The 13860-nt window shown below is 45.2% G+C and overlaps 1 protein-coding gene across 1 annotated transcript in view; it reads right to left on the bottom strand.

Moving 5' to 3' along the window:
* Window positions 1–13860, bottom strand: part of LOC126428348 (aminopeptidase N-like) — a 173594-nt gene that overhangs the window by 59834 nt on the left and 99900 nt on the right. Inside the window, exon 7 of the mRNA XM_050090280.1 lies at window positions 9718–9901. Coding sequence (XP_049946237.1) covers window positions 9718–9901 — 184 coding nt within the window. The remainder of the gene's footprint in view (window positions 1–9717; window positions 9902–13860) is intronic.

Genomic DNA, 13860 nt, shown 5'->3' with positions numbered 1-13860 from the left:
CTGTACTGTTCTGCGTGTTTTTATTGTGAAGTTGTACTAAACATTATCAAAATGAGTGAAGAGGCAGTTGCTGGCCCATCTCGGGAGTTTTTTAGGAATACGCCCGTGGTTTTATATACTTTTTTTAACACGTTTGCGAAACGTGTTGCGAATAGTGTTAGTAGTGAAGAAATAATAGAACAAAACGTCATGTCTGACGCGGCACTTTTTCACGCATCTCGATGTTTACCACGTCATATCTCCTGAATTATATGTCGTAAAGAGACATAAATTTGCCGGCGCATTTACTGATATATGTGGATACTGTATGGGAAATGTGTTGCGATTAGAGTTAATAGTGACGAACTAATACATTAAAACGTCATGCCTACTGCGGCAGATTTACGGTATGTACTGAGAAAATGTAGTAAGCGACAACCTTTTTTCCTTTCATTATTTTGTGAGGGGTGTCAGCAAGAAAAATTTTCGTAAAGGTTTGAAATTGTATGTAACGTTTGTTGCTAGCCGCTAAGTGCTCTCATTCTCAAATAGTGGATGCATAAATCTGGGCATTTTCCCGCGGTAGCATCTCATTGTTTATGGCATCATATCTCCTCAAGAATGTGTCTTATTTCTTTTTTTTCGGCTAGGAACCTTCGTGGGCGTACGGACAATAAATCATAAAAATTTCATCGGAATCGGATGAATGGTTTGGGAACGCACAGAGGGCAGACATACATACATTCATTTTTATATATAGAGATTGATAGTTACTTTATACTATATGACCTTAAGTATATTTAAATTTTATAATTAATAGTTTAACATTGCAGGGAATGAAATAAAATCAAAAAGAAATTGCGAACAGTGGGAATCGAACCTGGGTCCTCTGCTTGACAAGCCTTTACCTAATCAATTGCGCTACGCATGCTACACTGACATAATTGTTGAAACATTGTCCATTATGCTTTTAGGGGGTTCGGAGTTTCATTGCAATCGGATGAATGGTTTGTGAGCGCATAGTAGACAAACACACATACATTCATTTATATATATATATATATATATATATATATATATATATATATATATATATATATATATATATATATATATATAGATAGATAGATTTTAATGTACAGGACGATTTCAGTTTCGTTTACGAACAACATTTAAAGCGAGTTTTACTTGCAAGCCTTTCGTCTGCTTTCGTGTGAGCATGACGCGCAATTTGTAGTGCCAGCACTGCAACTGGTAGGCGTGCCTTGTCCCTCCCCCCCCCCCCATCGGGTCGTCCCCCTCGCCAGCCAAAGCATGCTTCCTCCTCTCCCCGCACTCCCCTCACAACTCTGCCGTCTTACAGTTAACACACTGTATCTACCAACAGCATCAAACACCATCTCCAAAAATGATCCCCAAAAATTTAGTCTGTTAAAGAATGGGAACAGTCTGTACCACTGGGTGGAGAACATTGACCAGGGCTCAGAAGGAACCATACTGCGTGAAGATAGTGCACCACCGGCTGTCCATACCAAACGCTGCAACAATAATTCACCAGGTTCTCAGACAGTCCACATACAATCTTTGTCTGAAGGGTCAGTCCTTCAAAACAGTTCACTTTCGATCATTGGCCAGGAATGAAAACTACCCACAGGAAATCACAGAATTGCCATGTTACTTTTAACTGCACAATGAGTGAAAAGGTAGTCCCACAGATGGAGTGACTTACCCACTGTTGAGGCTAGACCACCCCCAGATTCTTACCTATTTTCTATACACTCACTCCAAAGAGTAGCACGTTTTACCACTGATAGGGTGTGGACACTGTCAACCAGTGTCCATGACGAACTGTACTGATTCGTTTAACTGTATAGAGAATGAAGAGACAGTGTACAGACCAGACTTCTATTGAGGCTAGAGTGCAGCATATTCTCAGCTATTTCGCACACAATCCATGGTCGAAGATTTTGATATTTTCAAGAGGATTACTTTCTGTTGATGGCCTAGACTAGAAACTGTCAAACTGTGTCGATGGAGAGCCACGTTGAAGACCGACCCACTGCTGAAGCCAGTATACTGCGGCCTCGGTTGCCAACAGTTACTAGTGTAGACAGCCAACCAGTGGCTGCAAGGGGCCACAGGGGAGCAGGTTCCAAGCATATGTACAGTGCACGAGGACTGAGAGTCCTAACTGACCAGATGCAGCTACTGACATACCTAGAGTTCCACTCGTTGTCATCCACTCCTCATGGATGCAATGGAGTTCGAATCAGACTGGTCGTGTTGCAGAGATGTCTCTACCTCGTTTGTCGACTTGCCTATGACAGTTGGCTGTTAACTACACCTCTCATGCCTTCTGTCAGTGTCTGTTCTCTGACCCCACGTATCAAATCGAGTGGTCCAAAACCGTAAGGGTGATTAAAGTGCAGTTTGCCACGGTGTATGTTCCGAGAGATAAGTGCTCTCAGGTACAAATGACGGGCACAGAGTGAAGGGCACGACACTACAAACAACCCACCAGCATACGCCACCATATACATAACTGGCAGACGACATAACAGTAATGTCAGACTAATTTCAGATTATGTAGTTGTGAGGTATTATTTGGAAAAGCTGTACAAATATTCACATAGATTATAGTAAGATGTTGTACAATAACTGGAAACTTGCTTCAAATGTTCAAAAATGTAAAATTTTGCGTTTCACATAATTCAAAATGTTTCCCATGAGTACAATATCAGTGAGTCACATTTGGAACCAGCAGACTCATATAAACATCTAGGTGTAATAAATGTTGGATTTTAAAATGGGATGATTACACAGACACAGGATCATCTGAAACAGATTTTGGTTCATTAGCAGGATAGCGGGAAAATGAAATCTGCCTGCGAAGAAGACTGAATACGAAACACCCATCTGACCCAACTTGGAATATTGATCAGTTGTGTGGGTGCCGCACCAGGTAGGACTAACAGGGGATATTGAATATGCACAAATAAGGGGAGCACGATCACAGGTCTGTCCGACCTATAGGCGAGATTCACCGAGATTCTGAAAGACCAGAAATGGCAGACACTTGCTCTTAGGTCGCAATTATTTCGCGAAAGACTGCGTACAAAATTTCAAGAGCCAGTATCAAATGAGGAACCTAGGCATGTGATGCAACCTCCTACATTTTACTCTACAGGGATTGTGAAGAAAATCAAAACCACGGGCACTGCTTGGTAGTGTCAGAGATGACCTCAGACTACAGTCTATTGGATATCTCGCCATTGAGGCAGGACGTAAAGGTCAGACACTGCATACTGTCGAAGAGTATTTCCAAGGGCGTCAATGACATACCAAAGTGTATGAGCCTAACAAGTCAGTAGTCGCGAAACACTACCTATCGAAATCATGTAGAAGGGATTACGGCCATACTGATTTTCTGACAGAGACATGCAACTTCTGGGACTGTCTCATTAAAGAATGGTCACACTCTTTCGCAAGGTCTCAGGACCCACAGTCAGTTTGGTTCCCACAACGAACTGATTTTGAGGCGAGGTGGAGGAACAGGATATGTGCTACCAGCACGCGTGGATCTAGGATATGAATCTAGAATAGGTCAACGAGACGTCAGGAGGAATAAGGGAGGAGATGCTGGGTGTGGACTTTGGACAGACTGGCAAATCAGAGGGATGGGGGACGGATGAAGGGCAAAAAAAGCACCACGCAGACCCTAAAGTGGTAACGTCATCAGCTCGACGATGGCAACGTGATCACTTGCTGAAGTATTGTGTCCATCGGATACTAATGTCCGACCATCCACCTATGATATATTTAGTCATGAAATACGCTACGAGAAGCTGAAGAAGTGTAACTAGTTACAGAATGCAAGGAGGCACTTAAGCGATCGTGCTCCCCACATATTCATACAGAATGTGAACGGTAAGACGGAAGTACCCTCTTCGATGCACTTTACAGTGTAAGCAGACTGCTGGAAAAAAATTAGTACATCTGAAAATGATGGCGTATACCACCTGCGAGATATTAAATGTACGGATAATCGTTTTCGGGATAGTAAATGTATTGATAATGGTTTCGGGGATAGTAAATGTACTGATAATGGTTTTGGGGATAGTAAATGTGCTGATAATGGTTTCGGGGATAGTAAATGTACTGATAATGGTTTCAGGGACAGTAAACGTACTGATAATGGTTTTGGGGATAGTAAATGTACTGATAATGGTTTTGGGGATAGTAAATGTGCTGATAATGGTTTCGGGGATAGTAAATGTACTGGTAATGGTTTCAGGGACAGTAAATGTACTGATAATGGTTTCGGGGATAGTAAATGTACTGATAATGGTTTTGGGGATAGTAAATGTACTGATAATGGTTTCAGGGATAGTAAATGTACTGATAATGGTTTTAAGGATAGTAAATGTACTGATAATGATTTCAGGGACAGTAAATGTACTGATAATGGTTTCGGAGATGGTAGATGTACTGATAATGGTTTCGGGGATAGTAAATGTACTGATAATGGTTTCGGGGATAGTAAATGTACTGATAATGGTTTCGGGGATAGTAAATGTACTGATAATGGTTTTGGGGATAGTAAATATACTGATAATGGTTTCGGGGATAGTAAATGTACTGATAATGGGTTCGGAGATAGTAAATGTACTGATAATGGTTTCAACGTCGTCCAGCAATAGCGTAGTGGAACAGCTGCCAGAGCGCCATCTGTGCAGTGCGTGGCTCGCGCTGGTGCCATCTCTTATTTTACATCCTTTTTTCTGCATGCTGCCACCTCGTTATGTTAGTTTCAATATCTGTTGTCACTGTGTTGCTGCATGGTATGCCCGTGAGAGGCAGCAGCAGCGCCTATCGATATAGCCCTCACGTGTTATCTTTGCTGGACTGCTATTACTTCCTGGTGGTCGTCTCGTGGAGTGAGTTGGAACATGCCAGGAGTGCAGTTCCAACCTCCCAGCCGGAGAGTTGGAACGCAGCACTAATTCAGCCAGATGGAGCAGCAGTGAGGCCCGGATGTCCACGGCTCGTCCGACAGTTGCCGCCACACATTACTTGAGCGAGGGACGATCTTCGTCGCTCGGTCGTCCTACCGGACGACGTGATTTGACTCGCCGATCGGTTATGGGTTGGCTGTGTGTGTGTATCGACTCCCGATTTCTCTTCGTGATTGCACAGCCACTGCTTAGTGTCGTTCAAGTCTTCATGCAAGTGATTGTCAAACTATGTGTGCAGTTGGTGTCATTTCCACCATTGGCAACTTGTTTTAATATGTTGTCAGCCTACTGGCAGTGAGTCGGGCGGTTGGTGTGGATCAGCCAGGAAATCTCCGCGTGGCGCAGTGGACCGCGCTCGCTGGCCGTCTCTACGCAGTGCCGGAGTGTGTGGGAGCCGTTCCGATTGCTATGGGGTTCGTGGTTCACCGACCCGGGACATCAGAATTGAGAGGTGATTTAATTAGCGAAGCCAGTCAGTTCACATTGTGCCGTTGGCTTCCATGGTTCGCTGTTTGGGGGGGGGGGGGGGGGGGTATTTCCGTGAGCAACAGCGAGTGATCGAGTTGGCGAAGGTCAGGCCACCATCCAGTAGAGTTTAACTGTATTTCGGTTATTTGAAGTCCAAGTTCATCAGCGGAATTTTCCGCCTTGTAGCCGTTAGCGTTCCGGTTACCTGCCCTGGCCGCTGACGCAAAATTCAGTAAGTGTCCTTTCCAACAAGTGTGTGTAGATTTGACAGCTTATACGTACTTGCTTGTGGGTGGTTACGCCTTTTACGTTTTGGCTGTAGAGTTCCTTCTGTACTGGTCGGGTGGAAAGCAAGTCGTCTTGTCGGTGGGTCCGCTGACTGTCTCTTGTTTGGGTTCCTGGCGGATCGGATATAGTTAGGCCGACTACCTGTTCCCATAAGCAAATGTTAACATTTCAAGTGCAGACCGACCCCCGGAAACTTCTGAGCGCCGCTGGCTGTACTGCCTTTTCTTATTGGTGTTTGATTGTGTATTTTAATGGCTCGTAGCTGATGCTTTGAATTTGTATGCTTTTAGTTGGGTTTTAAATAATGGGCCTTCAGCCGTTTTAAAATTGAAAATTTCTTACTTGTTAACTCTTGCACTGTTTGGGCCTTCAGCCTCATTTAATTTTTTTTTTCTGGATAAAGCTTTGGGCCTTCTGCCTTTGAACATTTACTGTGGTTGTGTTTTTAAATAATGGGCCTTCCGTCGTTTTAAAATTAAAATTTCTTACTTGTCAAGTCTTAGATTGTTTGGGCCTTCAGCTTCATTTCAAATATTATTTAAGGATAAAACCTTGCGCATTCTGCCTTTTGAAACTTTGTTGTAGTTGTATTTCAAATCATGGGACTTTAGCCATTTTAAAAATTAAAGAGGTTGTGCCCTTAAGCCATAAGACTGTGTGACATATTCAGCCCATAGTCAAGCTCGGAAATTTGCGCTGTAACGTTTGGGCAACTAAATAAAGTTATATGTGTTCGAGCGTAACTGACAGCGGATCATTTTTGGCCCCTTTCCACAATTCCAACTGCCTGTTCTGGCCTGCGGATTTAACCAGGCGTTTCACCTTTAATATGGAATGTCCACAGCGAGAAGGTTCAGTATGGTGCAAATGGGTGAGGCAAGCAGGGAACCATGCTGTGGAGACAAACTCGTCCTTTCTTCAGCTAACTGAGTCAGTTTGAAAGGGACCAAATTGTGGCATTTCGAGTAGCAGGACAGTCCTTCCGGAGAACTGCCACACAACGTGCTGCATCAGTTGTGCAACGATGTTGATGTCAGTGATTGCGTTAACATCCCCATACCTGCAAAGTTCTGGATGTCCACACAGTACAGACGACCGTCATGGTCGTTGTATTGTAAGGGCAGCAGTCGCAGACCGTACAGCTGCCGCAGCACGGGTAAGACAGCTTGTGAGTGCAGACGTGTCAACACAAACTGCTGCGAACCGGATATTAGCGGTGAAACTATGGGAACGCACACCCACTCCACAACATCGACATGCACAGCTAGACTGTGGCATCAGAGGGTCACTTGGAAGATGGATTGGTGTGCCGTGATCTGTTCTGAAAGCAGACTCTGCCTGTACGCAAGTTACAGTCGCTTGCGCATGTGTCATAGTCCTGGTGCATTCGTCGAATACACACTGGCCCCACCCGGGGCCTTGCGATCTGCGGTGCGATAAACTACAACTCTCTAACACGTTTGGTATTTCTGGAACGGGCGCTATCCTGCGCTCGGTACGTGCAGAATGTTGTTACGCCCGCTCTCGGAAGGTGAGGTGTTGTTCTGACATGATAATGCCCCCCTGCACACTGCCCATGAAACTCAATGTATTCCGCAAGATGTGCAGCAACATCCACGGCTAGCACTATCTCCAGACTTGTCTTCAATCGAGCACGTGTGGCACGCGATGGGACGAAAAGTGATGCCTGCGACTCGCCAACTAACAGCTCTTACAGAACTACATTAGCAGTTGGACAAGGCGTGGCACAGTGTACCTCATGACGGAATTCGCCATCTAAGCGATCGACTGGATGCCGGAGTCAGCACCTGCGTTGCCACGCATTTAGACTACACCACTTACTAATATGAGTCTATCTATCGCTTGAGCCTTGTCCCGCAGTTACGCAGGGCCAGCCATCGTTAATCGGACTTGGCATGTTGATGTTTAAGGAGTGGCCGGATGCCCCTCCTGTACCCCCCGGGACGGAATTAGTGTACCCCAGCTGTCTGCGTCGAGTGGAATCCATGGAATAGTGCGAGCGTGTTCAGATGTCTGCGAGCTGTGGAACTGAGGCGGAACATGGGGACCATCCCAGTTTTCACCTAGAGGGATGTGGAAAACCGCCTAAAAACCACATCTAGGCTGACCGGCGCTCGTAGTTAATCTGCCGGGGGGATTCGATCCAGGGACGGCGTGCCTACCCGAGTCCAGGAAGCAGCACATTAGCGCTCTCGGCTACCCTGGCGGGTCACTTACTAATATGACTGTCTCAGCACATATCGATATCTGGTACCTCAGAATCGCTTCTGCTATTTACGAGGGCGGTTCAGAAAGTAACCTCCGATTGGTCACAGTGCGGGTTGTGGGGGGAGTAGCGACGCCATCTGTGCGTTCACGCACTCAACAGGACAGTCGGCATCAAGCCGTGGTCGAGTGAACGTCGTAGCTGCGCTAGTTTAGTTTTTGTGGCAGTTTGAAATGTGTGCTGCAATAGAAAACCCCGCCAAATGTGAAGTGCGTGCTGTCATAAGGTTTTTTTACAGCCAAAGGATATTCTGCAGCAGCTATTCATCGTGAGCTTTGTGCCGTGTACGGACCAAGAGTTATGAGTGAAGGAGTTGTCCGTGAATGGATACGTTTATTTAAAAGTGGACGAGAAAACGTTCATGATGAAGAGAGGAGTGGTAGACCATCATTGGTGACTGACGAACTCGTTCAGACAGTTGATGCAAAAGTTCGTGAAAATCGACGTTTCTCAATGTCGGAGTTGTCTACTGGTTTTCCACAGATTTCTAAGACTCTCTTGTACGAGATAGTGACAGCAAGATTGGGTTACCGTAAGTTCTGTGCACGATGGGTGCCCGAAATTCTTACCGACCACCACAAAACTCAAAGAATGGCCTCTGCATTAGACTTTCTGTCACGTTATGAGGACGAAGGAGAACCATTGTTAAACAGAATCGTGACCGGTGACGAAACCTGGATTAAGTACGTGAACCCCGAGACAAAAGAACAATCAAAGATGTGGGCACATTCAAATTCGCCTACCAAACCAAGAAAAGCCTCGCAAGATTTTTCTGCCAGAAAACTGATGGCAACGGTGTTTTGGGATGCCAAAGGGCTGTTGTTGGTTGAATTCATGGGACGTGGTACGACCATTAATCAAGACGTGTACTGTGAAACAATAAAAAAGTTACGACGGGCTATACAGAACAAATGCCGTGGTATGCTGACTTCCGGTATCGTTTTTTTGCACGATAACGCCCGTCCTCACTCTGCTCGCAGAACAACGGCCCTTCTTGAGTCCTTCAAGTGGGACGTTATCAACCATCCACCTTACAGCCCAGACCTGGCGCCAAGTGATTATCACCTCTTCATGCATTTGAAGAAATGGCTCGGGTCACAGCGGTTTGATGACGACGAAGAGCTCAAAGATGTGGTCACAGGCTGGCTCCAGGCACAAGCGGGTGATTTTTATGCAGAAGGAATTTCAAAGCTTGTGAAGAGATACGATAAGTGCCTCAATCGCTATGGAGACTATGTAGAAAAATAGTGCAAAGATGTAGTTGTAAGATGTATATATTAAGATATTTTTATTTAACTTGGTGTATTTTTTTAAATCAACCGGAAGTTACTTTCTGAACGGCCCTCGTATCTGTAAATGTAATCAATTTATGCACTCCACATTCCCTGTTGCGACAGTAAATCTTGAGTTAATTGGAAACCTCTAAAAGGGTGGACTATTTTTTTTCATCAGTGCAATTAGGTGTAGATGTAGATAGTACGAAGAGACATCAAATACAATAAACAAAAACAATGTGTCTCGTGAGTGGACGTGTTGGACTGTGGTTTGACCCATCCTTGGATCAGGTAAGGTAGCACTCTGATCTACATAAAAATGTGTGTACTTTTTGAGAATCAAACTTTGTCCTGCCACCTCTGAACAGCCCTGGAGGCTGTATAACTAGTGGCGCTGAAGACTCACCTCTTGCGTCGCGAAGTACTCGAAGAAGGTGGCGAAGCCCTCGTTGATCCAGATGACGTCCCACCAGCGCGGGCTGACCAGGTCGCCGAACCACTGGTGCGCCAGCTCGTGCGCGATCACCGTCGCGATTCTCTGCTTGTCGTTCTCGTCGGACACCTGGTCCGCCCACAGGATCAGCCGCTCTCTGGAAACGTACGGTCACCAGATGTGCATTTTCAACTACTCGCGGCGTAAAGAATAACCCACGCAGTTTCGGGCATTCAGCCGAGCGAATACGCTGAAGAGCCAAAGAAACTAATATCGTGTAGGGCCCCCGCGAGCACGCAAAAGTGCCGCAACACGACGTGGCATCAGCTCGACTAATGTCTGAAGTAGTGATGGAGGGAACTGACACCACGAATCCCTCAGGGCATCTGAACAGCACGTTGCAAGGCATCCCAGATATGCTCAATAATGTTCCTGTCTGGGGAGTATGGTGGCCAACAGAAGTGCTTAAACTCAGAAGAGTGTTGCTGGAGCCACTCTGTAGCAATTCTGGACGTTTGGGGTGACGCATTGTCCTCCTGAAATTGTCCAGTCCGTCGGAATGCACAATGGACATGAAAGGATGCAGGTGATCAGGCGGGGTGCTTACGCATGTCTCGACTGTCAGAGTCGTATCTAGACGTATCAGGGGTCCGATAGCACTCCAACTGCACACGCCCCACACCATTGCGGTGCCACAACGAGCTTCGACAGTCCCCTGCTGACATGCAGAGTCTATGGAGTCATCAGGTTGTGTCCATACACGTACACCTCCATCTGATTGATACAATTTGAAACTCATTCGACCAGGCAACATGTTTCCAGTTATAACGTCGGTGTTAACGGGCCCAGGCGAAGGTTAAAGCTTTGTGTCGTGCAGTCATCAAGGGTACACGAGTGAGTCTTCTGCTCTGAAAGCCGATATCGATGATGTTTTGCTCAATGGTTCGTAGGCTGACACTTGCTAATGGCCCGGCATTGAAATCTGCATCAATCAACGGAAGGACTGCACTTCGTCGGAGATTTGATGTTTTACCGGATTCCTGATACTGACGGTACACCCATGAAATGGTCGTATGGGAAAATCCCCACTTCATCGCTACCTCGGAGATGCTGTGTCCCATCGCTCGTGGACAGACTATAAAACCACGTTCAACCTCATTTAAATCTTGATAAAGTGCCATTGTAGCAGCAGTAAACCATCTAATAACTGCGCCAGACATTTGTTGTCTTATATAGGAGCTGCCTACCGCAGCGCGTATTCTGCCTATTTAACATCCCTGTATTTGAGTATGCATGCCTATACTAGTTTCATTGGCGCTCCAGTGTATCACTTCTTAAACTGATATTTCGGCCGCGTACCGTCCAGCCATCCTCAGAGTCAGCCCCAAGACTGATGACGAGGTGCGTGCCATTACTGGCAACTGAACCCACATCCTGCACGTGATAAAGTTCTAAACATGGCTGCGTAGTCAGCGACCGTTTATAAACTAAAGCAATTACAGCCCTTGGTCACAAAATTTAAGCATTTGATCAGGTTTCGACACTTCTATGCGTGTCTTCAAAAGAAATTAAATACTCAAATTGGCCTATAACATAAATGCAAAATTATGGGAGAACATTTTATGCAAAAGTCTAAGTACTGACTAACGGTACAGGAAAGAAACAGTACTTACATGTCACGTATAACATACGAGGGTCACTCCAAAAGAAATGCACATTATTTTTGTAAAAATACAATTTTCATTCTGTATATGTGAAAGTTTTACAGTGTGTAGATACATCCTTCCCGCTTGTTTTCAAACTTAGTTCAACCTGTTTCCGTGAGTGGCGCCGTCACATCATGTCTTCAGCATGGCTGCCACACTTGACATTCGTCAGAAGCAATGTGCTGTCATAGAATTCCTGTGCTGTGAAAACGAGACAGTGGGAAATATCCACAAGAGGTTGAAAAAGGTGTATGGAGATGCTGCTGTCGATCGCAGTACAGTTAGTCGGTGGGCAAGAAGGTTACGTGATGAAAGCTTGAGGATTGTCCTCGCAGCGGCAGGCCTCGTACTGCACACACTCCAATGTGCAGAGAGTTAACGAATTGGTGACTGCTGACAGACGCATCACAGTGAACGAATTGTCACGCTACGTTGGGATAGGGGAAGGAAGTGTTTGCAGAATACTGAAAGTGTTGGTGTTAAAAAAGGTTTGTGCCAGGTGGGTTCCCAGGATGTTGACAGAGGCTCACTAAGAAGCAAGAAAAACTGTATGCAGCGAACTTTTGGAACAGTACGAGAATGGTGGAGATGAATTTCTTGGAGGAATTGTGACAGGTGATGAAATATGGTTCCATCATTTTTCACCAGAGACGAGGAGGCAATCAATGGAGTGGCATCATGCAAACTCACCCAAAGAAAAAAAATTCAAAACCACACCTTCTGCTGGAAAAGTTATGGCTACAGTGTTTTTCGATTCCGAAGGACTCTTGCTTGTGGACATCGTGCCAAGTTGGAACCACCATAAATTCTGATGCGTATGTGACGATACTGAAGAAACTTCAAGCTCGACTGAGTCGTGTTCGAACACATCGGCAAAATCAGGATGTTTTGCTGTTGCACGACAATTAACGGCCACATGTCAGTCAAAAAACTATGGAAGCGATCACAAAACTCGGATGGTCAACACTGAAACACCCGCCTTACAGTCCTGACCTGGCTCCATGTGACTATCATCTCTTTGGGAAACTGAAAGACACTCTTCGTGGAACAAGGTTTGATGATGTGCACGCTGCCAAACAGTGGCTCCAGTACGTTGGTCCAGAATTTTACCGTGCGGGTATACAGGCGCTGGTTCCAACATTGCGTAAGGCAGTTGAGAGGGATGTAAATGATGTGGAGAAATTAAAATATTGTTCCTAAAGGACGTATCTACACACCGTACAACTTTCAAACATGTAGAATAAAAAATGGATTTAAAAAAAAATAGTGTGTATGTCTTTTGGAGTGACCCTCGTAGATATCAACCGAGGAGGGCTTCAGCGACAAAAATTTAAAAAAGAATATGTGGAAGGGGTTACACTATGGGCTGCTCATACATATAAGCCCACAGGTAGCAACACACTGAGGCGCCCGCGTTAATATGTGCGGGCAGGTGAAAATTACACCAAGAGTGCCATCTAGTAGCCAGAAATATAAGTAGGCTACTTAACATTTAAAATACAGGCAGCTGGACGTTAAGATGAACAGTATTTAGTACGTGAACTAACAGGCAAAGTTTTATTTGACAGCAGCAGACATGGTAACATTTTGTTTATGTAAAAACTTAGAAATACAGTTTGAAGACTGAAAATTGATCAACAGTACAAAAAGCACCAGTACTTACATGTCAGGTATAAAAAAATATTAAGCGACAAAGCTTTAGCCACAATTTTGAAGTAAAATGCGTGGATAGCGAGCCACTATGGGCTGCTCGCATATGTCGAGCTACAGGTAGCGCCACTTCCTAAAGAAATGTTGTGTTTTCTGTGTGAGGGGCTTATTAATTGATTAACATCAGTAATATAACTTACATCGGAGTGCTCTCCAGCTCTAGTGCGAACCTTGCAGAACTAGCACTCCTGAAAGAAAGGATACTGCGGAGACATGGCTTAGCCACAGCTTGGCGGATGTTTCCAGAATGAGATTTTCACTCTGCAGCGGAGTGTGCGCTGATATGAAACTTCCTGGTAGATTAAAACTTCTTTCAGGAGTGCTAGTTCTGCAAGATCGCAGGAGAGCTTCTGTAAAGTTTGGAAGGTAGGAGACGAGATACTGGCAGAAGTAAAGCTCTGAGTACTGGGCGTGAGTCGTGCTTCGGTAGCTCAGATGGTAGAGCACTTGCCTGCGAAAGGCAAAGGTGCCGAGTTCGAGTCTCGGTCGGGCACACAGTTTTAAATACCAGGAAGTTTCATTTCACAAGTCAATTGAAAATAAATCTCTACTTTTGTTGCACATTCAGCGGAATTCTCTTTAGATGCCAACCAGAGGTGACAGACTTTTTTGAATGGTCACCATGCAGCTGTGGGCGTGGAGTGGCTTCACAGTATTAGAACGGCACTCCCCCCTCCCCCCTCCAGCACTCGGCATTTCC

Source organism: Schistocerca serialis, chromosome 12, assembly GCF_023864345.2.
Source record: "Schistocerca serialis cubense isolate TAMUIC-IGC-003099 chromosome 12, iqSchSeri2.2, whole genome shotgun sequence".
Lineage (NCBI taxonomy): Eukaryota > Metazoa > Arthropoda > Insecta > Orthoptera > Acrididae > Schistocerca > Schistocerca serialis.
The sequence above is the reverse complement of the archived record's forward strand: the minus strand, read 5'-3'. Positions and strand labels throughout refer to the sequence as shown.